The sequence below is a fragment of the Serinus canaria genome, chromosome 8 (assembly GCF_022539315.1).
Source record: "Serinus canaria isolate serCan28SL12 chromosome 8, serCan2020, whole genome shotgun sequence".
Classification (NCBI taxonomy): domain Eukaryota; kingdom Metazoa; phylum Chordata; class Aves; order Passeriformes; family Fringillidae; genus Serinus; species Serinus canaria.
This window is the reverse complement of record NC_066322.1, coordinates 21748853-21774949: the sequence shown is the minus strand read 5'-3', so window position 1 is coordinate 21774949 and position 26097 is coordinate 21748853. Positions and strand designations below refer to the sequence as shown.

Here is a 26097-nt window from a genome sequence, read left to right as displayed (position 1 = left end):
ACCCAGAACAAACCCTGAACGTGCTTGTAGAGCGCAAAGACTATATTGCAATGATTAGAAACAAACTCGTCTCTAAGGGAGATTTTTTGACCTCTGTCGACAGCCATCGCTGCGATTCTCCGAGCCAGGCGAGCGCAAGCTGGCGGTACCTGCCGGGCGCAGGGCGAGCCCTCCCGCACAGGGGTTCGCCCCCGCCCGCAGCGCCGCCGCCCCTCCCTTCCCTTCGCTTCCCTTCCCTCCTCCCGGGCCGCTCGACAAAGCCACCGGCCCCGCAACAGGGCTGGCCCGGGCCACGCAGCCCCGCGGGGGTGCCGGCCGCTCTCCCGTTGCCCGGCGGGGCTGCGGGCCACAGGGAAGCACCTCCGCCGGTCTCCCCGGGCAGCCGGCGTCGCGGAGAGGCGACGGGAAGGAGGAGGTGGAGGAAGATTGGGGATCTCGAGCGAATAGCTCCCGTATCCCGGATTGAATCACCTTGTTTATTTTTCCTGATGTCTTGTTGTGCTAATTGACTTGTTTTCTCCAAGGAAAGCTTATCTTTTCCTCCTCCTTCCCCACACACAGATATTTTTTTTTTTCTTCCAGTCCAGGAGTGCTCTGCAGAAGACTACGGCTTCTGGAGGGATCTGCCCTTTTTAAAGGAGATTCCCTCAGCCCTTTTTGAGACTCGTTGGTTTTATAGCTATTACTCTCTTATTAAAACACACACATATATACAACACATTGATTCCCATCCAAAAGGGCTAATTACATTACTTACAGTAAATAGCAGCCCTGCTGTCCAGGGTCTAGTGTGCCAACACAGAAAAAAAATCCCGGCTTATTTCACTTGATTGACTTCATCTTTGTGTGAAATTGTGTTTTATGAGCTGTATTCTGGCACTCGGAGGAATGTAACAACATTCAATCTGCAAATAACATTAATTTTAGCTACTTAGGGGGAAAGAGAGGGGAGGAAACTTGCTGCCTGAATCTTGGGTTACATGGAAGAGGTGACTCGAGGAGCCCCTGAGGATGTCTCTGGGATGCTTTGGAAAGGAAGTGGGGGCTGGGGTACTTCTTTCACTAGTCGCGCTAGGGGTTGGTGTGGAGTGTTCCCCAGGGAGCGGGGAGCGCAGGACTGCCGCCAGGAAGATCCTTCGGTAGGGATCGAGGTGTCAGGAAACAGCCAGCAGCTGTTTCAGGGAAAGGCAAGGAAGAGTGGTGTGAAAAGTAAGTAGGAAAACGGGGAACGGAGGGGAGGGAGAGCAGACAGAGAGATTAGCCTGGAAGGAATGCATCGCCCGCTCCCCTGCACACAATGATAGCTCGCAGTCCGCGGGCAGGGGAGAGGGTCCCGCCGGGGCGTCCCCGCCCGGCCAGGACCGGCCCCGCGGAGGGGCCGCATCCTGCTGTGACTACGGGCGGGGGCACCGCGGGGCAGCAGAGCGGGCAGCGCCCCGGGAAGCGCTCGAACTGGCGGGTCGCCCCTGCCTCCGCGGCTCTCCCCAGGCTCAGCACCCCCCGGCGGGCCCGGGGAGCGCTCCGGCCGCTCCGGCCCGGCTCGGCTGCCCGGCACCGGCGCTCCTCTTTCTTCTCCCGCTCTCGCTGCGGAGCCAGGCACGGCGGGGCCAGCCCGAGCTGCCGCCGAACGGAGGTTCCCGCGGCGCGGCCCGGGAGGAGCGGGGCCCCGGGGGGGGAGAGCGGGCCACCCTGCCCCTCGCCAGGCGCCGTCGCCGCCAACTCCCGGGACTCCGTGTTTGGGGGAGGTAATAAATCCCACCCCACCCACAGCCCCGACCGTAATGTTTGTCACTGCTTGCCCATCACTAGGGGTTGAGAGGAGTATGACAGGTCTTTGTTGTCTGAATAAAAATCAGTGGCAGCTCAAGGGAGAGAACTCCTCCTACTAAATTATCAAAAATGGGCTGGCTTTAGTCTCTTAACAAATTGGACAGAGCTCCGGAAAGCAGCAGTCCCAAATCCAACCTACAGGCACTGGGAACTTTAAAGCAACCAGGGACTGCTGAAAATAGCACTTCTTTTTGCTTTCTTTGTATTCAAAACTATATCCTTTCCCGACTGATTCTACCGCCCCAGGTCCCAGTCTCTCCAGTCAGAAGCCCCCAGCTCTCCAGAACAGTAACAGATCCTTTAGCTAGCTTTTATTATTTTATTTTTTTAAACTAATTATTATTACGTTTTCTCCCCCTTGTTTGTTTTCTGCACATCTTCAGGAAGCCCTCAGTGCTTGCACAAAGAGAAGCTCCTATTTGCAACCTCCCTCCCTGCGCTGTGCGCCTCGGTGTAAACATTTTGGATGATCTAAAGACTCTGGGGTCTGTATATGGAAATAGTGGGGTGCAGAGCAGAAGAAAATACTTGTCCTTTCCGTCCCCCAGCCATGCTTTTCCACGGGATCTCCGGAGGCCACATCCAAGGAATCATGGAGGAGATGGAGAGGCGATCCAAGACTGAGTCCCGCCTGGCCAAAGGGGGACAGATGAACGGCCGAGATACGGTAAGAATGGAGCTGGAGCTCTTTGCAAGGGAATCCCTGCAAGCATGGAGCCGCATCGGGACAGACCCTGACTTTGGGGAAGAGAAAGACGCTGCTTCCCTCTGTCCCTTCCCTGTCACCCCTTGCTTGTGGAATTCCTTCCGACGCTCCCTGTAAACCCACCCGTAACGCTGGGTGCTGTGCTGGCCAGGCTCGGTTATACATTTGTCTAATCCATGTCGCTGCGTGTGCTCTCTGGATTAGCGGGGAATCTGTTCTAAACCGTAGCAGGGACGGGGTTTCAGCCCTTGCGGCGCAGCAGCCTTTTGCCCCCGCGGCTGCCTGCGGCCGCTCTACCAATGCGAGCAGGGCTGCAGCTGGAGGTCCCGAGGTGTGCTTTATTTTTATTCTGCGCTTCTGGCACCTCCTAAATTAAACCTCAAACCGCGACTACTTACTTTTCGTAACTGTTTTTGGTCTGAAGTGTATGATTGATACAGAGGCACCGCTCTCTCTGAGTGTTTTGCCGGCCGACTACTTTGCTTAGAAAGTAATATCTCCTCTTTACTTAGTCAAAAGGACCAAAGTTCTCGGATATGTACTAAGGGATGGCGGAGAAATCGAGTGTCACGCTGCGCTTTGTGCAAAGCGAGATCTCCCTTTCTCCAACTTGTAGGGCTTCCGCCGATCGCGCACAAGGCTCAGCACACAAAGTAACGGCCTGGAAAACTGCTTTAAGGTTTTGGGACATAAGGTCCTTTACCCCCTCTCTTAAACTCATGCTTTGTTACATGAGGATTTGTAATGTAAATTTAACTCACCTTTTCATTGCTAAAAAAGAAAGGGAGCGAGGAGCAGAACTTCAGATTGAAAAATGAGTGCAGAGTTGCCACTTTAAAACGGTTGAGACTTTAGAACAAGATGTTTGGGATTTTTTTCCTATGTAACTTTATCAGCAAAAGCTGCCCCAAGTTTCACGGCCGAGCTTTTGTCTCCGCCGTCCCTCCATCTCCCTTTGTCCCGAGCGGCACTCCTCGTGGGGAGCAGATCAATGGGAACTCGCAGAAGTTTACTGAGAAAAAGATACTGGTTTGAGCTGAAACCAGCCCGTGTCACCGTTCTGCCCACGTCCCTGGCCGGGCGGGTGAGCGTTCATACTCGCTGCTCTTTACACCATCCACCTGTCTCCTTTCTCTTACTCCTGTTTTAAAAGGCCTATCTTTCCTTAGAGACGTGGTTGCGGCTTGTTTAAATACGGGTGAAAATTTGCCATAGAATGAATGCAAGTCTGAACCCTCTGCCATGAACTTTAGAAACAGCAAACCAGTATTCTTCTACTTTAAAACGTTGTTCCTGCGAAGTGCTTTAAGATTACAACGCTAAAAAAAAAAAACGGGGAAGCCTCAGACTTTAAGTTCAGAACCTCAGAAAAGAATGGGCTCTGCTTTTCCTACTGCGGCCTAATCCTTTGCTTTCACGTATTGGAATGGCACGAGATCGTAAGGAGAGGTTTACTGTGAATCACGGTAAATACTTTAGTAGCGGGGATGGCCCCGGTTCCCCCTTAAACTTCCCCCCGGGAGCCAGGAGTTTGGTCCCAGAGAGCCGTGCCTTTGTACGAGCCCCGGGCCCTGCGCAGGACCCGTCCCCAGCCCGGCCTGCCTGCCTGTCTTTCTCTCCCTGTCTCATCCCTTGTGGTGTGGTTGTTTTGCAGAACATGCCCCCCATGAGCCCCGAGAAGCCTGCTTTGTGTGCTGGTTGTGGAGGGAAGATCTCAGACAGATATTACCTGCTGGCTGTTGACAAACAATGGCACCTCAGGTGTCTTAAATGCTGTGAATGTAAACTGGCTTTGGAGTCAGAACTCACCTGCTTTGCCAAGGACGGCAGTATTTACTGCAAGGAGGATTACTACAGGTACAGCAATCAGTCCTCATGGGTTCAAAACACATTCCCTCAAAAGGCACTGTGAACCGAAACGCTCTTTTCTCCACACGGGCTTTCAAAGGTAGCTTTTCGCAGTCAGCGATTCCTAAATCCTTAGTCCCCTCAGAAAAGTCTCGCACGTTTCCAAACTGAACGGGCCGTCAGGGGACGCGCTGACTGAGCATGTGGCCGTGCACAAACAGGCGAAGGCTCTCCCGCTGCTCGGCGGTTTCCCTCCGTAAAGACCCGACCGAAATTCCCCTCTGGCCGCAGCTGGCCGGTTTTCCCGAGGGCCGGAGCCCGCCGCCCCGCCCAGCCCCGCGGCCGGGCCCGGGGAGCGGGCCCCGCTGGTCCGTGTGTTGCAGCTGTCCCGCTGGCCAGCGCCCCGCGGCTCTCCTCGTCTTGACAGGAACGCCAGGAGAGCGGGGGCCGATTCCCTCCGCTCCGGCCCGCCTGGCCCCGTGCTCACGGGCAGCGGCAGGGCCTTCGCCAAAGTCCGGGAGAATGGGTCAGCTCGGCGGGGAAGGCGAGCCGCTCCCCCTGGGACCTCAGGGCCTGTTCCCTGAGGCGGTCCCGACACCAAGCGGGCCAGGGGCCACAGCCGGTGTCACTGGCCGTCCTGGGGCCGGGGGGGCGCGACCCTGTCGGGGACAGGCTCCCTCACGTGGCCGGGAGGGAAGGCGGGAGGCACTGGGGCAAGCTCTGCCTTCGCCGTTCTAGTTGATGCCCACTTTCCTGTTTCTTTCAGAAGGTTCTCCGTGCAGAGATGTGCCCGCTGCCACCTTGGGATCTCAGCCTCTGAAATGGTCATGAGAGCCAGGGAATCGGTTTATCACCTGAGCTGCTTCACCTGCACCACCTGCAACAAGACTCTGACCACGGGAGATCACTTTGGCATGAAGGACAACCTGGTTTACTGCAGGGCCCACTTCGAGTCCCTTTTGCAAGGAGAATACCCCCCTCAGCTGAGCTACACCGAGCTGGCTGCCAAGAGCGGAGGGCTGGCCCTGCCTTACTTCAACGGCACTGGCACGGTCCAGAAGGGGAGGCCCAGGAAACGAAAGAGCCCTGCCTTGGGAGTGGACATCGTCAGCTACAACTCAGGTGGGAAACACATGCCGAGTCTGCCTCCCGCTCCCCCGAACAGAGCGTTCTCGGGCTTCCCCTCAGCCAGGCAGTGCGTGAATAACTCAGCCAGGCCAAATCTTGCTTAACCATTGGAAAATCAAACAAACAGCCCTCTGAGGGTTGGAGCATTTGCAGGAAAGCTAACAGCAGCCCTCCTCAAAGGCTGTCTTTGCCTATTAATGTCAAACACCCAAACTTAGCCACTTCCCAGGGTAAAGACAAAAAAAAAAAAAAAAAAAAAAAAAAAAAAAAAAAAAAAAAAAAAAAAACCCCACAAAACCAAAAAACCTAACCCAACCCCAAAACCACATAGCTTTCTCTGCTAGAATCTCAGAGATGCAGTTATCATTATTATATTTGATTAGGTAAAAAAAAAAAATCACCACTTAAACCTCAAATTAGGAGTAACCAAATGAATCAGAAAAAATTGAATGAAAGTTGTAGTATATGGTTCCTCCAATACCAATGTAGTATGCATATAATTCAATTTATATATTGAATTTATAGTGATTAATTCTTCAGGCTGAATAATTCTGTTTTACTGACACATAAATGATCAAACTGTACAAGAGGTCAACGAATAAATGTTGTTTCTTGTAACTAAACCCTAAGAAATGTAATTAAGGAGAATGATTTCTGTTCTCTCAACAGTAGGAAAGAACAAGTGTTGCCCTGTATTAAATATCTTTTATAACTTCAGTCACTTGAGTATCCAAACCGTGTATAAATAGGGCTAGTGGCCAGAGGTAAAGAAGTTTCAGGTATGACCAAGCAGTTGAGGCAGAGTTTCATTAGACGAAGGACGAAAGCAGGAAGGGTAAATACGAACTGGCAAACTTCCGACTCCACAATCATTTTAGAGAAACTTAAGCTTCCCATGGACAGAAAGTGAGGAAAGAAAGCCGTGGGAAGCAGGAGTGAGGCAAGGTGTGCTTCCCCGTGAAGCGTGGAGCTGTCCCGGCTGGGGCAGGGAGCCGGGGGCTCCGGGCCCAGGGCTGCGGACCGCTGGCCCCACGGGGGAGCCGGGAGAGGGGTCAGGGCCTCCCCTTCCGACACTCGCGGATCGGTAACAGTGCACCGCTCTCGGCCCGGAGCTCTCTCTCCTGCACCGTTCAACCCGCTGCCACTAAGATCCATAAGGAATCTTCCACCGCCCCCCTGCCCTCCCCACCCCTCCCCCGGCACCTCCTCTGGGGCCACTCGTGAAACGGGCTTTAGCTGGGAACCAGGGAGCTGTGCAAGGCGATTTCATCTCCTCTGATGCGTAGACCTTGGAGCCAGGGTAATCACTGCGCTAATTGTTCCTTGTTAATTGAAGATGACATTGGAATCCCTGGCTACGGAGCGGCTTCCAATCAATCCTGAAAGCTGCTAAAGAAAAGGGAACCTGTAGCGCAGCCAGGATTCATTCAGCCCCAGCTTCCAATGGTGGATTTCCCGTGTGCCCGCTCTCCGCTCTGGTCTCTATCCCTGGTCCACACACAGCGTCACCCAATTTCCCAGACTCCTAAAGGGAAATAATCCTAGGGACAATCTAGCCTTAAAATTTGATTCAGAAGTTATGGTAAAATGAAGAGTTATGGATATGATAAAGCTCCCCTTAAACTTCAGATCAGGACTCAAGAGAGACATTATTTGGGAATGCTGACATAATCTTTGTGTGCTGGTCTTAAAGCGCCCCTTCTTTACAACAACGAGCCATATAAGATGTACCACTGACTCTAAATCAGATTTAAAAGCACCACCCATTATCAAAACACAACTCATTGCATTGAGAACTCACAGAATCCTCCGGGCAGCGGAGAGAAAAAAGAACAAACCATAACAAATCAGCAAACGCTCTGAGGCTTTGGACTCAGGTGACTGAGAAATCTTTTCCGTTAGGGCCGTGATTTTATTCTTTTTTATAAGCATTATCTAGCTATGTCCAGGGTTGACACATGGTCTCGAGAAAGTTTGCAGCCAAACCGTGCATCCGGTCCATTGACCCACTGCGCCCCAAATCTAGGGGGAGGAAAGCGAATCTGGAACAGCTACGAAATGAGTTGCAGTAGATGAAACCGCTTCTTGAGAGAAAAAAAGCCTCGAACTAATTGGCAGCCACTTCCCTAGACACATTTTTCGTTCTCTGCCCTGTGACTCAGTAACTGCTCTTGCACGTAATCATTTACAAAGGGCGAGCAGTCCGCAGAAATTAAATGCGGGACGCACGGCTGCCGCCTTCCGAGGGAGCAGCGGGCCCCGCAGCAGGCGGAGCGGTGTCCGGGCCGTGTCGCCGTGTGCCGCCCTGTCCCCCGCGGGGACGGGGACAGGCACAGGGCACAGCCCTGCCCCGCACACCGCCCCTGTGCCAGAGCGCACCGAGCCGGACACCACCGTGCCCCGCAGCCGAGCCCGCAGCTCCTCACCCGCGGCGCTCCGGGGCTGGGGGCACCGCGGCCGTGACCTCCCCAGGAAGCCGAGTTCCTTCCCAAACAGTCCCAGCCGCGGTGTCCATACCATGTGCCAAGCCATTATGGAAAACGACCCCCGAGCTTTAAAAACGAAACTCCGATGGAGCCAACAGTTTCACCCAACTGAGCATGAGCATGTGCGTATTCACAGCCATCCAGCAGGCCCTGGCTTAGATTTGTGTGCACATTATGTTACAGGGGAGCTGAGCCCTGGTACAGAATGGAAAATCAGACTCTGCTGCAGAATCAACAACAGCTTTTCTATTCTGTATTTTGTTTGCTAGTTTAATTTCTTTTTCACAGCCCCTCGGTTGTAAAGTGGAAACACAATAATAAATAACTCAAAATCTTATGAGGTAGAAATCACTCATACTTGCAAGCTGTTTGGAATTAATGTGAAAAATGGAAGAAACTATTCAAAAGTACTTAAAACATTCAAGGCTTCCTCTATATAACATCTTATATCATATAATTAATATATATATTTGAGGGAAACTGTGTTGACTTAGAGCTTAGAGGATATGGAAATAAGATGGTGAAGAAGATTTCCTTAAGAAAATATTTTACACATCTGTTCCTCAAAGAGCTATTTACTTTATTTCATTATGTATGTGTGTGTGTGTAAAAAACTATGAAGAGTTCACTTGAAGAATTCTTGGCAATAAGAATCAAAATGTTCTAGCTCTTTTGAAAGCAAAAATTATACCACCCTCCAATCCTGCTGTAAAGAAATGAGCAGTGTCTTGCCTGACTTTATGCTTTCCCTTAGTTCTCCAGGAGATAGTTTAAGACTCTGCTCTAGGATGTGGCCAACCACACAACACTGTATAAAACAGAGTGAGCTATAATCATTGTATAAATCAGGATTGTCTGAAGATACTTGGAGCCCTCTTCTCATTTTCTCTTGAAAATAAAAACCAAAATAAAGTAGACCACCAACAAAAACAAAGAGAAGAAAAAAAGAGTAGAGTACAGAAACAAAGGCAGTAAGCAGGACAGAGGAGCCTGAGGAAGTTTGTGTTGCTGCTATAAGCCTGAGTGGCCCAAGAAAAACAAGTCTGAAGTTAAACCTGAGGACTGAATTCTGGTACTCTGATTTATGTCAGCTCATAAGTTACAGCCCACGCAGTTTGACTGAAGGCAATGTGATTGCTTGTGAAAACAAGTAGTAAATACAATCCAAATCTGGTCTGATATTGTTTTTAAGGCAACTTTCAACTCCTGGTCTTTTCAGAAGTGTCAGCTTACTTTGTTTGAAAGTACAGATATAGTTCTTACCAAGACTAGGAGCAAAGCTAGCTATAATTAAATATTCACCTGATTTTCTGTCAAAGTGTTGTCTTACCAGCATCTGTTCATGTTGACTTGTCTTATAATTCAAAAGAGAAAACACCTTCAAGAAGCTTTTTACTTTCTTGTGGTTTCAAGTTGCTTTGCCTCTGTTTTCAGCGCTGCTGACATCAGTCTCCCTGTATTGTGTGCCTTCCCTCTTTCTCTTCTCTCTCTTTCTCTCAATTAGGAATGGGGATCAGCTAGGCCTTGTAAATAATGCAGTAACCATTGGAAAGCAGTTCAAAAATCAAAATGAGCAACTAATGAAACTGTCTAATTTACAGACATTCTGAAACGTTTTTAATTAGCTCTTCTTTAATTAATATTCCCTGCCATGATGACACCATTAATTTTCTCCTGTGTGACCAAACTATCTTTATAAAATGAGATCCTAGAAATTACTAACCCTTTCGTTTAAGCTGAAAAGAAAAGCACAGATGCATTTCTTACTTTTCTTTTTGCTAATGCTGTAATTTCTTTCTCCAATATGAAATAATGATGCCACTATCCCCAAAGAGCTGCAACCCTTGTGTACAATTCACACTCAAAACTGTGTAATCTGAAACAAACTTATCTTTCATAGACACTTCAAAAATACTGAATCAGAGAAAGAAGAGAAACTTTTCAAGTTTTGAGTTCCCAGCTGCTTGCTTGTAGAAATGTCCTAAACCAGCACTAACCAAGACATACTACTGATTGGGATTGGGCGCCTGGATCAAGTCTTGATTCAACTGCTTCCTGAATATGTTCTACAGATGAAGGACTTCAAGCAGTTCATATAAACTCCCAGGCAGAGTCCAAAAGCATTCATTTTATCAGCAAAAATCTCGGTTTTCTTGATAAACTGTCTTAACTAATTTCCCCGCTATACATCTCTTTTATAGGTGCTTTTGATTTGGGGGAAAAGCTCAGGAACATTCAAAATGCTGGTTTGACCTTAACTCTTCTCTCAAGCTAACAATGTTTCAATGAGTAAGATTTCAAAATCTGAATGTGATTTCAAATGACTCCTTGAGCGCCCAAAGCAAAACCATCACCACAGGGAAAAGACTTGTTTGAAATAAATGCCAAAGGAGAGAGAACTTTCAAAGTCTGCCCTCAGTAGGTACAGGCCTGGGCGACATAGGATAAGGATAGGAAATGACAATATTCTGGATCTCTTTTGGTCTCGTCAGTTATAACATCTGTACTTATGTATACTACATCCTTGTACTACCGTAGTCCGTCCTTCCTTCCTTCCTTCCTTCCTTCCTTCCTTCCTTCCTTCCTTCCTTCCTTCCTTCCTTCCTTCCTTCCTTCCTCCTTCCTTCCTTCCTTCCTTCCTTCCGTCCTTCCTTCCTTCCTTCCTTCCTTCCTTCCTTCCTTCCTTCCTTCCTTCCTTCCTTCCTTCCTTCCTTCCTTCCTTCCTTCCTTCCTTCCTGCCTGCCTGCCTGCCTTCCTCCCTTCTTCCCTTCCTTCCTTCCCGCCTTCCTGCCTTCCTGCCTGCCTTCCTCCCTTCCTCCCTTCCTTCCTTCCCGCCTTCCCTCCTTCCCTCCTTCCCTTCTTCCCTCCTGTTACTCAAGATTTTTGCCTTGATTCATTTATCCTACATGATACATGGCGCTAACTCCTTGTTCCACTTTGTTTATTTGACAGGTTGTAATGAGAATGAGGCAGATCACCTGGACAGAGACCAGCAGCCTTATCCCCCATCCCAGAAAACAAAGCGCATGCGTACCTCCTTCAAACACCACCAGCTTCGTACCATGAAGTCCTACTTTGCTATCAACCACAACCCAGATGCCAAGGACCTCAAGCAGCTTGCCCAGAAAACAGGCCTGACTAAGAGAGTTCTGCAGGTAAGAAGCCATATGACAGGCTTGACAGAATTTTCCCCTGCTAGTCAATAGCCTTTCCCTTATATGTAACTATAGCAATGTATGTAGAAATACTTTTGCTGGGTGCGTCCCTAGTGGGTGTGCAGGGGGGTATGGTGTTACGTGGCGGAAGTGCCAAATGTGTGTGCCTTACTGCCCCGAGGCAGCCAAACACCAAACTGTGGTTTATGATTAGCTGCATCCTCACCATGAAGAGAATGTCTTCAGAGCCCACCCACCCAGTAGATCTCCTGGGGTCGGTGGTCTCTCTGTGGTGAATGCACTAAGGATAGAGGTGGCAAATCTACTGATTTTATGGGTGAAGTCTTTGGGCTCCCCTGAAGGAGTTAATGTGCCCCCTCAATAAGCAGATCCCTGATGTGTTTGAAGTAAGCTTTGACCAATATGATCCTCCAGGACCAGCTGGCTCCCCCTCCCAATGTTGTTAGATTACTGCTTTCCTTAAGGGCCTGCATAGTCAAAAAGTCCCTGTGAAGGACAGCCTAGCAAATTATGTTAAAAATCCCTATATGGTCTGTGATAGCTCAGTGAAGTTAAAACGAGGTGTGTATTACATGCAGAGTGCCAAAGAAGGGCAGTGAGTGAGGTAGAAGGAGAATCTATTAGTGGCAATTCCTGTCCGTGTTACATGTCACCTCAAACGCTGCCAGTGAACCTTACAGAACAGAAAGACTAGATGACCCATATCAACAATCTGTAAGACAGGGATGGTGTAATTACCCCTCCTTCCTCTTCAGCCTTTTCAAATAATCACGGCAAGCTTTCAGCCTTGGCAAAAATCTGCTCACTCACTCTTTGCTTCAATTTTTGTGGGTTTTGACCTCAAAGCTACCCAACTCAAGAAACACTATGTGGCCATCAAGAGAGTTGCTCTCTTTGGGTAAGTGAGCAAACAGATTTTTCTCGAGGCTGCTTTCTGAGGGCTGTAAGCACCTGTAGCACTGGGTCTGTACACAGAGAGTCAGTACCACCAGTAGCAAGAAAAGCTATAGAATAACTTAGGTGATGTGCCACACAAAATCAAACCTCAAAAATTAATTTAAAAAGCGAGAACAAAAACAAAAACAAGCAAAGCAAAACAAGCATCGGTAAAGAAATCCATTGGGATTGGTTTGCAGGTTTGGTTTCAAAACGCAAGAGCCAAATTCAGAAGGAACCTTTTGCGGCAGGAGAATGGGGGTGTCGATAAAGCTGACGGCACCTCGCTCCCGGCACCGCCCTCAGCAGACAGCGGCGCACTCACTCCACCCGGCACTGCGACCACTTTAACAGACCTGACCAATCCCACTATCACTGTAGTGACATCAGTGACCTCTAACTTGGACAGCCACGAATCCGGGAGCCCCTCACAAACTACCTTAACAAACCTTTTCTAACATTCCTTTTTTTTTTTTTTTAAATTCTTACTCTTCATTATTATTATTATTATTATAATTATTATTATAATTATTATTATTTTCAAACCTTTTTAAAAACAAACAAACAAACCCACAAAATATTTGGGAAAATAAACAGCTTGATGTGTAGCATCTGCAGCCACCTGGCAAATGAGTTTGAAATAATATGTTGCTATAATATATGAACATTTATTGTTGGTAAATTGTACTCAAATTCTTTAAATTTATCAAATGACTGAAGAGAAGGTGATGAATCATTCCAATAAGTGCCTCTTAAAATTGTATGTTACTTATTTCCAGAACCTTGAAAAAAATTGATTGTTTTCCCCCCCAAAAAAAGAAGATTCTATTCCTCCTTGATAACCAGATAAAAACCATTTTAATTATAATCAAAAAAATGCTGCTCCAGGATTGTATGTTCACTCACAGCATTTAAGAACCCCAAATTCAATTTTATTTTCATAATGCATCCAAAAGTTTTGTACTATTTATTTTTAAATGTTGAAAAATAAATACAAAATGAATTAGAGCAATCATGGAAACAGTCAGACTGGAAGTACCAGTGCTCTTTCCTAATGCAGTAGTTGCAAGCCTGCTTCTCCCTGAGCACTGGGGAGTCTCACTGGGATAGCTAAACGCTCCTCTGCCAGTTCTGCGCCCAGCTGGGACGTCCTTGGCCACCACTGAAAGCCATGCCTGATGGAGGACTTGGAGAGAGACCCAGTGATGAGAGCACGTGTGGGTGAGGATGGCGGGACCAGGCTATCGGTCTCCAAATTTGTGCCCCACATTAATGAGGCAAGATCTGGAAAAAAACCTCCAGAGTGAGCTCACTCCTATAAGAATGTCATTAAAGTAACAATAGCAGAGTAACAATGCAAGTGGAGAGTCCTACTGATCTGAAATGTTACCTAGGGAGGGGCTTTAATTTTTGTCTGTCACGCAGCTCTGAATTTTTGTAATTAAAAAAGATAAAAAATTGCAGTTGGCTACATGGCTTTGATGCCGTACCTACAAAGCAAACAAGAGGTTGCCCAGTTACTTTAGGGAGCCCAAAAATAATTTTCAAGAAGGTGCATGCATGAGTACTATTCAAATGAACTTTTGATAAATCCTACTTTTTTTTTTCCCAGGGAAATGGAAATAAGCAAAATATAATTTATTAAGATGTTTAAGGAAAAAAAATTCAGTACAATTTATTCATTACTATTTTGAATTTTCTTTAGGTGTTTCCTGAGATTGTATCAGACACTTTGTTTAACACAGGAACTTAAAATCTTTAGTTCATTAATATCTCTAACACATATTTTAACTTTTTAAACTTTGTATAAAAGAAAAAAAATGTTAGCAAAAATCACACAAAACCAGGAATTGGCAGTGAACAACTTCAAAGCCGATAAACTCAGAAGCCTTGTGGATGCTGATCTGAATACATTTCTTAGTTTACAATAGTGATCTTTCTTTTTTTAGTTTTATTTAAGCTAAAAGTCTGAATGGTCTGGGCAGTGGTGAATGTTCATTTGTATCCTTTTATTGTAGTTGAACACCAATTAGATTGTGGAGAGTCTCAGAAACAAAAACAAACAAAAACCAGTCAAGATCTATGTCTTGCTTTTAGTGGATTGTTAAGAATAACTTTGCACATATACCCCACTTTTTAGACACCATCAAATCTCTTTTTGGTGGTCAAAGTGGCTATTTAATATATTTTAAAGGTGTCCTTTTTGGCTGTATAAATGTGTGGTTACATATTGACAGTTCACTGCCCACATTAAAGTGCATTATTGTAATTTTTGCTCAGGGTTTTTAGAAAATTAGCACAGAAAAGTAGCTTATTTTAAAAAAGATGACGGAAGAGATGTTAACACTGTAATAGAAGAAAGGTGTGTTTGCCATTATATATTTAGCAAGTATGGTTATCATCTTCTACTGATATTGAATCTTGACTTTTCCTATTTCTATTACCTTATGGGCATTTACCACTAACCAGACCAAAAGACCTTGGTAAGGCTGAGATCTTTATTAATACACTTTTACAGGTAAAAATATTGATACTTATAAATTTTGTTCTTTGACAGAACAATATATGGTACTAGAGATCTACTTTATTAAGTAGACTAATTAAAACTCAGTTCTACTATGTGCCTTATGATATACCTTGGGAGTAAGTTTGTGAAAAATCAGGATATATGTGTTGTTTGTTAAATTAACTGTTTTAAGCCCTTTTGACACCTCACTAGTTTTGTACTGTTTTACCTCTTATTTCTGAAACTCTTTTTATGGTGTATCCTGTTAGAGGGGACAAACATGTCATAGAAAGCAGTTGTGCACTCTTTCAGATATAGTTGATAAATCCAATAATCTTATATATTGAGCTTCGTGTTTATAGTACAGTAAGTGGTCTAGCAAAATTGTCCATGTTTCTTTGTTTATTGATAAATGCATTGTATAGAAACTATTTCCCCTAAATATTTATGGACCAAACAATTGTGATATATCCTATTAAATTTGTGTGAATAAACCATTTTGAATCTAAGGAGTTTTATTTCCCATCAGTTTTTTGGGGTTTTTTTTTTGGTTGGGGTTTTTTGTTTTGTTTCTTTTTTAAAATTTAAGGTCAACATGTACCCATGTGTCTCTTTGCTTTTATGGTACCTATGAACAATTGGTATTAAACACAGAAACACGGCCTTTTAAATATTTTAAAGTACAGTTCCTTCTTAGGTTTTCAATTTCTTCATATTCAATGTATATGCTACTGCTGGTGCAATTTAGATTTTAGCCTTTTAACCTCCTTTTTTGAACATGCAAAGTAATGCCCCACTGATTTGATACTGAAACCCTGTCTTAGCCCTCTAAAAGAGCCAGAAAACTAGGAGCTAAAGTAATTGCATGACAAATATAACCTAAATAGTATGATGAAATGAATCAAGATTTAATGCTAGGTATATTGAGCACAAAATAGAATTGCAGACCCCGAAAAGCCAGGTTGCTCTGTAGTTTAATAAATTGTCACTATGATTTCTTTCAGGGAGAACAAATCATGGGGCATTACAGCCAAACATCCCGACGTTTGAAAATTCCCTAAAGTATTAAAAGAAGGGGAAAAGTTTGATCGGAAATCCACTGCAGTGAAGACAAAGACAATATTAGGTTATGATAATCATACATTTAAAAATCTATTGAGCCAAAAAATAAAAGCAAAAGACTTGATGTCATTTCCTGAATGTTAACAAAACATACGTTATTTTATGGTGTCTAATTAACAGAATTGAAGGCTTCAACAAATTGTGTGGTATCAAAAACAAATTTAGAGAACCTATGTATAAAACCAGAGCAACCTGGCAGCAATCTACCCAGCCCATATTCGAAGAAACCTTTTCTTTTTTTAAAAAAAAAAATCACATTTGTCAAGCACAAGTACTTGTAAAATAAAATCTGAGTGCATTCATTCCACTTGCTTGCTAATGTGTACTAGTCACATCTGTTAAATGGATTTTTGTAAATTCAAGGAGAACTTTTCACTCATCCGAGATCATAGGAATCAAAACCCAGTAAATTTAGTACTATTGTTTCAGAATTAATTTTTTTAAAATGAGACAACTCTGCATGCACTTTTCCATCTGTCACATATAGTGTACATTTCTGTATGATGAATTTCTCTTTGATGTTTCTTGTATAATACCTTTCATTAATAAACATTTTATTTGATGCAAACATAGTTAACTTTATGTAAACACATAGCTAATTGTCCCAACTAATTTAAACTTTTCTTTTGAAAGAAGTACAGTGCAGTTCCAATATGCTATATATATATATATATATATATATATATTTCTCTAAAATCAAAAAGAATGAGGTAGCAATACTATTGCACAGTGTAAAATTATTTCCTTTGGTGTTAATTTTTTAACTTCTTGTATAAAACTGACTCATTTTAAAAAGAAATTCCCATCAGCATCAACAATAAAACAATCCCCAAATTCTTCATCAATATAAGAAAACATGAGCAGTACAGTGTGTACTTTACACAGTGACTTTAGAGTACAAGGATATAATTTGTGGGTCCCTGAGCTGTTTACATGGTCACTATGCAATGAGCATGTTTGCTACATAAAGTTGGTCCTAAGATTCCCTGTCCAAAACACAGATGATTTTTACAAAACAACAAGCAAGTGTAACAATAACCAATTCTTAGTAATGAGGTTTTGTAACTGTTAAGCAACTATTTGCAGAAAGATTTTTTAAAATATATTCCTATTTAGCTGTATAGCCAAAGCATATGTTAAACAAATTAACATATAAAAGACTTGCCAGAAAATCTTTCATTAAGATGACATTTTTATTATATACTAATGAACCCTATGTAAACAATGTAACTTTTATGAATGATGGACATTAAATATTTCACTTACGTGTATCCTCAGCATTTTGCATGTTTTCTTAAACCTTTCCAGTTTCAGAATTCTAAAAAGAAAACCATACAACTACTTACTACATAGCACAAAGTTATGTACAGGTTACTGCAGCAATCTCTGGAAACCAGTTACTCAGAGTGTTCTAATGGCAATAAAAAGGTATCATTTATTGGTGGTAATTATGGGGAGGATTGTTTAAACAACAGTTTTACAGTATATTGTAAAGTTCTATTAAAAAAGGTTAGCGTAGTAGACTTAATTCAAATCAGCTTGATCAGAAATTTAAGTATATTGTTAAATTCTTAAGCTGAGCCTTATGTGTATTTATTACTGCAGAAAGTAAGTAAATGTAGGAAAGCAATTATTCGTGTCACAGCCACAATGTGGTTTCCTCCCGTTGTCCTTAGGAAAATATTACAACCATTAATTATTCCAATCAGTAAAGAACTTGGTGGTGCTTAGGACCAGGAAAAAAACCTATGCATTTTAGTTTTTCTTTCGTAAATCACTGCATTCTTCAATAAGCTGGATTTCTTCTTCCCCTGATTTAATAATTAACAGAGATATTTCTAATCTTGTTCATGTGCTGCATTTTTCACTTCATTTAAATTAGAAAAATAAACGATCTAAATAATCCTGGTGAAATACTGGCAAAATCTAAAATAAAACCAGAGCAATGCTATTCCTCTGTGTCTGATTAGAGACATTAAGTTTTGATTTTTTTAACAACACTTAGCTTTGTTTGGAGACAGTCCTGCACACAGTGCTCTGACTGACCTGACAAACGGCACTAGACAATCCAAATTTTTTCAAAGATACAGAACTGTCTCCTGCATTAAGAAAGCAAACATGTTGAAAGGGAAGCATTATCTGAGAAAGAAAAAAAGGAAACATTTCAGACAAGGCTTGAGAGAACGCAAGACAAAGGTAGGTTTTCAGTATTGTTACCAGTGAGAAATGTCTTGGGGGTCTTTCTAGTGGATCCATATCCATGTTTAGACACAGCACTTTGCTGTCCTGGTCTTGAAAAAGAAGTCAAATTGTTCAGTCCTAGAACATCTCCCTCAGAATTATTCACCAGAGAAATGGCTCACAGGACCAGGTCAAGTGACAGAAGGATGACACCGCAGCACCCTGCAATTGGTGAAATATTCTCTCTCGATTCCATGGGCTTTGAGCCAGGAGCTGAATGAACATGGAGATTAAATTACACTCTTGTCTCTAAAGAAAGCATAACCTTCAGAATGAGACAGAATATATGGGACAGCAATGCCGCTCTGTGCTTTGGACTTCATCCTTCAGAGCTGCTAACCCAAGCACCTGGCACATGCATTAAATTGACTTCAAAATATTTCTTCCTCCTTCAGCCAAATGCAGGATGCAAATTATACTATTGGAATTTCCAGAAGCTACTACAGTGTCAGAGACTTTATTCAGTTATTCTGCAATGCTGAACAATTCTTTTGCGCTTCTCACTTGACACAGACTTATCTTGACACATACCTATACACATATCCTTGTCTTGCCTTCAGATAACCAGTACTTTCATATTTATTTAAGTCATTCAAACCTACAGGAAGCAACTCTCTGTGCTTCCACGTTCTTGCAAAGGCAGTTGTCATAATTTTTGTTCTGATGCTCCTTTACCGTAAAACATTTTTTCTGGAGTAGGTTTTATGTTAAAAGTTCGTACGTTTGTATGGTCTATTTTTTTTTTTCTTTTTATAGCTTTGGATAAAAACCCCACAACTGTAGTGCTTGGTGCATCTAAGTGTACAGATTATTTTGCCAGCTTCTCTTGCAGTATCCAGAAAAACAAATCTATGGTAATTCTGAATTCCTGGCTTGCATGTAACTGTAAGGTGTTCCCCTCTGCAGATTGATTTTATCACAACAAATTATATAAAATATAGCCAATTCTAATTTTAACTAATATGATTAATATTAGAAATTATAGGGTTTTTTTAAGCTGTAACACTCTCTGGCTGAAGCTTGCCTCTGTTTTTGGAAATAGGATTGTGAAAAAGCATCCTTTGAAATTTCTGGTATTTGCTTCTGCTAGGAACAGAAGGCTAGACTGAAGGTCAGCTCTGGCTTGACAAAAATCTGTGTTATTTTCTAGTTTGATCTTTTTTCAAATTAGGCTTTAACAGAGAAGAAAAATACTGTTAATTATTTCACTGTAAGACAATGAAAGTCTTCTCTTTTGCACCTCAGTTGCACATTTCAGAATGTGTGCAGTCCTCAAAAATCCTCAGAATGTATTTTTGAGGCAGAACAGACACATAGCACTTTGCATCTGTTAGAATGCTGCCTATAGCAAGTAAATAATAAGGGAAAGAACAAGCTAAGAAATGGTTATCAAGCTGCAAGTATAAGCAGTCACTGAGAGAGATGTTGTAGTTTTTTTATTTAACACCCTATGACTTCTTATTTCACCATTTTCTTTGAGAAATTTGGACATTCCACGGAGTAGCTCGCTTTGCCACATGCCCCTTGATTCCAGAACTGAGATGCAATAGAGAACAATGTGTAACAAGAATTTTTCAGGAATTATTATCTAGCAAAAAAAAAAAAAAAAAAATTGTTGCCTAATGTCCTAAAATCAATAAAATCAAATGCAGCCTCAGGAAAGCTGAAAGCACTGATTACTACTATATCTTAGATAGAGAGACATGCAGGCTTGTGATTTCTGTTTAGCTCCTAGAAGATAATTACCTTTACCAAACAAATCCATATCCCATCACAGTAAGGAGCCCTGCATGTAATATCAGTAGGGACAGCTGAGAGCAGTTTAGAAAGTAACCAAGCTGCCACCTTGGAGGTGAGTATTTTAATGTGCCAAGAAAGTTGCATTGTTACTGCTGTAGCCACAAGTGTCGGACAACGCCTCTCATTTTCTTTTCTGGCTGTCCAGCAGAATATTTTTTACTTTATAAGAAAGAGTGGGCTACAGAAAAGGAAGTTAAATGAACACTGAAAAGTGCATGAATGAGGCTGTGTGCCTTTTATGTCCCTGCTGGCCCTTTTGATATGAAATGCTGTGGCTTTGAGACTCAATCAGTCTTACAGACTGATATTACTGCTTTCTCTCTGTTTTATAATTGGAAGATGCCTTTTCTCTTATATATGAAATTACATAGTCAAGCTGTAACTACATTAGCTGAATTAATTACCTACCTCATTTTGTCAAAACATTTCTTAGTAATCAAGCCCTTGAGATGGATATGGTTTTTTTTGAATCTGGCTGGGATAAATTAAGAAGTTCGTTCATTATGATCTACTAGAAATAGTTTATCTGTCTAGAATTGTTCTGCGCATACATTAATGTTAAAATTGACTGGAATTAATCAATTTCTGCTCTTTTTAATCCATAACAGAGCACTAACATGACAGCAACTGCTTAGTGTCAGTGGCTCAAAACACTAATTGTAACTACTTCTGTTGTTGTGGATGGATCAAAATTGAGAAGCTCTTCAAGCCACAATTTACCTCTAAAATAGTACCATTAAAAGACTATACAATTTGTAGTGCTCAGACCTTTTTAAAATAACATCGAAATTCTGAGATTTTTTTTTTATCCCTTTGGATTATAACAAATTAAAACTAGTGAGCTTAAAAGCATTCTTGTGTTCTTGAACCTATTCAAACTGTCTAAATTAATTGTATTTCCAACAAGGACTGCTGAATTCTGGTGAAATTTGGAACTTTTGGATTAAATTGTCTTGATTTCTTTATTTGGATCTACTGAAACAAAAACTCAGTTTTATAATAGCCTATTGCACTTTCTGATCTTCAGAAAAACTCAAAAATGAAGCAGTGAATAGCATCTGTAAAGAAACAATCATAGGGAAGTAAGAGTTTTAAAACGTGTGCAGTTTAGAACGTTTTAAAACGTTCTTTATTTCCTAAGTGAAGTAACAAGGATACCCATTTTTTGGGATTATAACTAATTTCCAAAGGCCTCTCTCTTGACCCTCTCTGAAGAATTTTGCCATTAAATTAAATTCATTACAAAAATCTCTGATTTCGTAGGGGAGTAAGCTGAATCCTTGTAATCCCCCAAATTATGTTACTCTTTTTTCCCCCTCGGTGCTTTTGAACACCCGTGTTCGCTCTGTCCCACGGCGGCCCCTGTGCAGGCTGCCCGGGCAGGATTGCGGCTGCAGCTTCCTCAGCGTTGCCCGGGCTGGGGATGAGATGAGCTCCTGCTCTGGGGATGAGATCCTGCTCTGGGGATCAGCCCGAGGGCTGAGCACACCCAACTGCTCCTCCCCAGCAGCTTTCATCCCTTCTATCCAAGCGTGTCCCTCGGGGGTGTGTGCCAGGAGCCCTGCTGGGCTGAGGGCACACCCTGCCCAGCCTCACCCGAGCCCTCTCCACTCACCTCGGCCTGGAGCCCTGCCGTGCTCCGCCCGCCTCCGGCCCGGCCTCCAGGGGGAATTCTGAACCGGCCCTCAGGCCCAGCTGGGCTTTGGTAAGAAAGGAATAATTAATCATTTGGTCAGAGACTGCTTTTGGAATCACGGAGCCGTCTGGATTGGAAGGGACTTGAAAGTTCATGGCTGTCCTCTCCACCAGCCGTGGGCAGGGACAGCACCCTCTGGGCCTGCCCTGCCTGCACCCATCCCATGCACCCCACCTTAGCAGACAGGCACCAGAACCCTCACAGGAAAAACTAACTGAATAAACTTTCTAATTCCAACTTGCATCCATATGCTCTGATCCTGGTAGTGAAAGTATTTATGCTTGTCTTTCATCTTGTCCTGTGTGATACCACTGAAATGTATTTAAATGGAATTATTGGTAGTTCTGGACTTAACTAGAGGTATGAAATAACAGTTTAGTGTATAATTTATACCAACTCTCTTTCTATCTTAATGATTCAAAAGATTGTCAGGTATGTTCGAATACCAGTGAAATATCCCTAAAACTTCTGAATTTTGACTTGTTTGTGGTCAGTTGCTTACATTTGCTTAGGAATTAGCATTAGAAGGAATGGAAGCAGTTGGATTAATGGTCAAGAATACAAATTGTCAAAGGGTGAAACTATAATTTGAATGTTTTGCAAATATGTCACTGCCATATATGAAATGCATTCTGCACATATGTTATTAGTTTCCTGACTGGCATGGAATGAAAAGGCCTACTTTTGGTATTTCAGGTTACAACAGATGTTGTTTCTTCTGTGCTTCCAAATTATGATACTTAATATTCAGCACAACTTTAAAGTAGCTGTTTGAGAGGCAGAGATAGCAATAAAGCCTTCCCAGATTTTGGGGTTTACTGCCAGTATATAAATACAAAGCACCAAGGCTTTTAGTTTGTGTTTGAACCATGAAGAGGATAAGCAAGAACCAGCTTTTAGAAAGCTGTAGAAAAAAAAGCTGTTTCAGACTCAAGCCTGTGATATTTCTAAGGGTTTTTTGATCCTCATTTCCTTGCTCACAGGTGAAAGTGGTTTCCCTTTAGGTAAAAAGATTCAGGCAAGCCAAAGCTTCAGGAGGAAAGGGGAGCAGGGTTCAACAATGCCTTCCCAGTTGTGGTGTGTAACCCTCAATTCCATGCCCTGCGTGCAGTCCCACACGGTCAGCTCGGCGGGACAGTGGTTTGCCCCGAGTATAAATCCCTGCTGTGGTTACTGCCGCTGCCTGCGGGTGCAGAGGCGGTGCTGCTCCCTGCTCCTGCTGCCATGTGTCACAGCCCGGGCTGCTGTCCCCTCCCCGGCTAATGGGCACTGTGCCTAGGCTGAGGCTTCACCTGAAGGGCCATTGGTAGTCCTGTTCAGAGCAGTGTCTTTGCACACCTCCAGAAAGCTGCTCCTCTCCCTCCTGAGGAGCGCTGTGTGGGTAACTGACTGGTTACCAGTGGCAGAAGGCAAAAAGGTATGGGTGTATACAGTATCCTTTTGTCGTGTTCTGCTTGCCTTGTGCTGTGTACGGATGGAAATCAGAATGGGTGGTTTGAGTCCTCTACAGACTTAAGTCTGTCCTGAATTCAGGGTGAACTTTGATCCCCTATTATTATTAAAGTTCAAAATGGGGAGTAGCAGTACTAGGCTGAACAGGTAAATGTATCTGTGTGTTGCACAGAGGGAAGTGCTATATGCTGTGTATTTAAATAAATAACAGCATGTGATGAACTGAAGGGTTCATGGCTCAGCTCCTTAGAAGACAGTATAGTCTAGTGTGTACATTCTTCAGTGGTGAATGTCAGCTCACTGTGACCTGGCACGTACCTGGGTCACTCCTGTTTTCAGCTAAGTTAGAAGTAACTACACTTGAGCAGCTTTCAAGATGAGCAGACCTGTGGGCTCCAAACTGCAGCCTCCGTGATGCTCATTCATGTGCCCTGATTTTGCACTCCACCTTGTTTGAAAGGGAAATAGGATCATAGGTGAGAATTTGTCATCACACACACAGAGCATGTGATTGGAATTCATCAATGTCATTTGTAGCTACCCTCAAGTTCAGCAGCCTGTCAAAGGGAGTGCAGCAGGCATTAACCTGGTGTTTGTCTGATGGCCTTAACAGCAAGGAGTGGTGGCTGGGGGATGTGGGCATTGCTTTGCTACTGCTGCAACACATTTATTTACCAGTGAAAGTGAAATCCAGTGTAGAGTAACGGGAAAAAGCAAGTAAAAATTCCTTAAAAATGCTTAATATGGTGACAAATGTAACACATGTAAAACATTATTATGATGCTATTATATGTTTTGTTCCTTGTGAATTGATATTGCACTCCTGTTTCCTAAGGGACTTGTTTACATGACCAGAATATGCATTATGTGAACTTTGCAGTAAATAAGGGTGGTAGGCTGGTAAACAGGTATGACCTCTGCACCCTGTCTAATAGCATCTTCTATGCTCAGAGATGTTTTACTGCAGCCCTGAGTCTTGAAACACCTTTTTTATTTTAATTTTGTCTGTAATTGTAGCATTTCATTTAAGTTTTGCCCAAATTCACACTGGAATTGTGAACAGGATCAAAGTCTGTTGTGCAATTAAACCAATCCCGCTCACAAGAATTCAATCTCTTTTCTGAAAGCTACTTCTCATATATACAAAATGAGTTTGCTTGTATGTGCTCACGTCATCTGTTTCCCATTATGCATGCTTTGAGACCTATATATGAGGAAACATTAAGTAAAATATTTTTATTAGACATTTTAAAGTACATAAGAAAATGGAGAAAGTACTGAGCATGTAGGGCAGTCGGTTAAGTGAGCTGGCTGTACCCAAGGCAGCATTTGCACCCTGTCTTGGATGGTGAGACAGTGGGGCTGCATAATTTCAGATTTTTCCTGCAATGACTGCAGCCAGCTCTATAGTAATAGGTTAAACTTGAATTTTGCAACCAAAGAAGACAGATTCACTCTGGAGCCTGAACATTGCACCCTGTGACTGTCAGCTATTCTATCTGAAGGTTTGCTTTCTCTACAAGTCTTTCAGAAGACACTGTTGATCACTGTATCTACAAAATGACTGTGCAAATGTGGGCTGATATCTATATAAAAGTGCTACTTCATGGCTGGTATTAAAATAGTAGTGTTGGTTTGGGATTGTGCTTGGATTATTAGACTTACTTTCATCATAATTCTATAATTTGGGCTTTTTGGATATAGCAAATCTATTGTTGCATATGTTTCTATGCAATTGCTTGAGGATGCTGGTGTTTGGAGCAACCATAAGGGCATTTTGTGCTCTCATGGGTGTTTCACAGTCCTATAAATATGGCTATATTTTTCTTTGCTTTATTAGGAGGAGTTATCATTTTTAATGCCAGTAGGATTTTTGGATGTAGCAAAAATACTGTAGCTTTCTGTACCCCAGTTTTCAAAAATACCTGTCCTGTATTGCCATGTGAAAAATAAATCAAACTGCCAAAGTTTGGCTGAACTGCAGGAGACCAGAGTGTAAGAAATATCACTGTGGAGAATGCAGGCAGTCAGAATGATGCACCATAATCTGTACTTGTTAATTAAACAATCACAGCTAGAGGTGACATTAGAACTTTACCTGATTATCAGCAACAGCATATTTACAAGTAAGAATTATTCCTTCAAAAAGCTTTTTAAAAATGGTAAAATAGTTTTAACAAATGTGCTGCTGCACTGGCAGCTACGCTGCTGCTCCCTGTGGTTTTGTACTTTATATAACCTCCTCTAAAATATGGCCAAAGGCTTTTCCTCACAGCTGATTAGTATCTCCAGAGTTCTCCATTCACTTAGGGGCTAGCTCTCAGTAAGTGCTGGCAATGCCTCATGGTTTTTTCTCTATTCTGTTTAGGTCCAACTGTACAGACCAAATAGCAATAGCAAAACTTAAATGATACAGGTTTAAATTAATTCTGTTTCCAAGGATCTAATCCTGTAAAGTAGCAGATAAATTTCTGTGAAAGTCAACATTACTCAATACTGCTTTTATCTCTACTTTTTGCTTATTTTTCCCAAACACAGGATAGGAAATCTGCTAATTTGTCAGCTAATACCTGGTCAGCATGCTATTTTATAAAAGCTGTGCATTATAATTTTAAGTCTTTCTGGGGACAGAAATTACCTGGTGTCTGTCTTCTGCTTTTAAATGCAAATTTAATAGGGAATTTGAATTTAGAGAAAAATAGAGGTTCTACCTCTGTTAGTCTTCAGGCAGCAACATTATACTACTACTAATTGTGGTGGTACAGGAAAGCTTTTAGAGCAGTCATTTCACATAACTGAAGGAGTACATCTGAGCATTAAACCACCCTTCATTAGCACCTTTTTAATTATTTCAGTGCCTGTAGGTCAGCATATTTTGCATTGCTCCGTTAGAGGTGCTGGGCATATATTGATCTGTGGCTTTCTAAACAAATAAAACAATTTCAGTTCTTTATCAGCCTGCTGTAAATAGGAAACACAGCACAGTTGACCAGAAGAAAAAATCTCCATCTCCCATTTCTTCATCCCTGAGAACTAAAGCCTCTCTGCCACTAGAGGGTGAGACAGCTACAAACCAAACATTTAAGCTTACTCTTTCCTATAGAAAGTACAAATAGAGAAAGTGAACACGCAGAGATTGATTATACATATTGAGGAGAGAAGGCAGCATG

General features: G+C 43.0%; 1 protein-coding gene across 2 annotated transcripts; it reads left to right on the top strand.

Moving 5' to 3' along the window:
• The first annotated feature begins 1995 nt into the window (after positions 1-1995).
• LHX9 (LIM homeobox 9) lies at positions 1996-15859 on the top strand. 2 transcript variants are annotated; one of them, XM_018912072.2, is made up of 5 exons: positions 1996-2497; positions 4191-4393; positions 5151-5506; positions 10951-11153; positions 15621-15859. In XM_018912072.2, the coding sequence occupies exons 1-5, from the start codon at positions 2324-2326 to the stop codon at positions 15675-15677; spliced, it is 993 nt and encodes a 330-aa protein (XP_018767617.1). In that variant the 5' UTR covers positions 1996-2323; the 3' UTR covers positions 15678-15859. The 2 variants fall into 2 exon arrangements, with proteins under 2 accessions (XP_018767617.1, XP_009086708.1); XM_009088460.4 differs by lacking the exon at positions 15621-15859 and adding an exon at positions 12311-12568.
• Positions 15860-26097: the final 10238 nt, after the last annotated feature.

Excerpts from the sequence above, each read along its gene's own strand:
- LHX9 (XM_009088460.4), top strand. The coding sequence starts at position 2,324 with ATGGAAATAGTGGGGTGCAGAGCAGAAGAAAATACTTGTCCTTTCCGT. Across the intron at positions 5,507-10,950 it reads CATCGTCAGCTACAACTCAG|GTTGTAATGAGAATGAGGCA; the intron begins GTGGGAAACACA and ends TTTATTTGACAG. Across the intron at positions 11,154-12,310 it reads TGACTAAGAGAGTTCTGCAG|GTTTGGTTTCAAAACGCAAG; the intron begins GTAAGAAGCCAT and ends ATTGGTTTGCAG.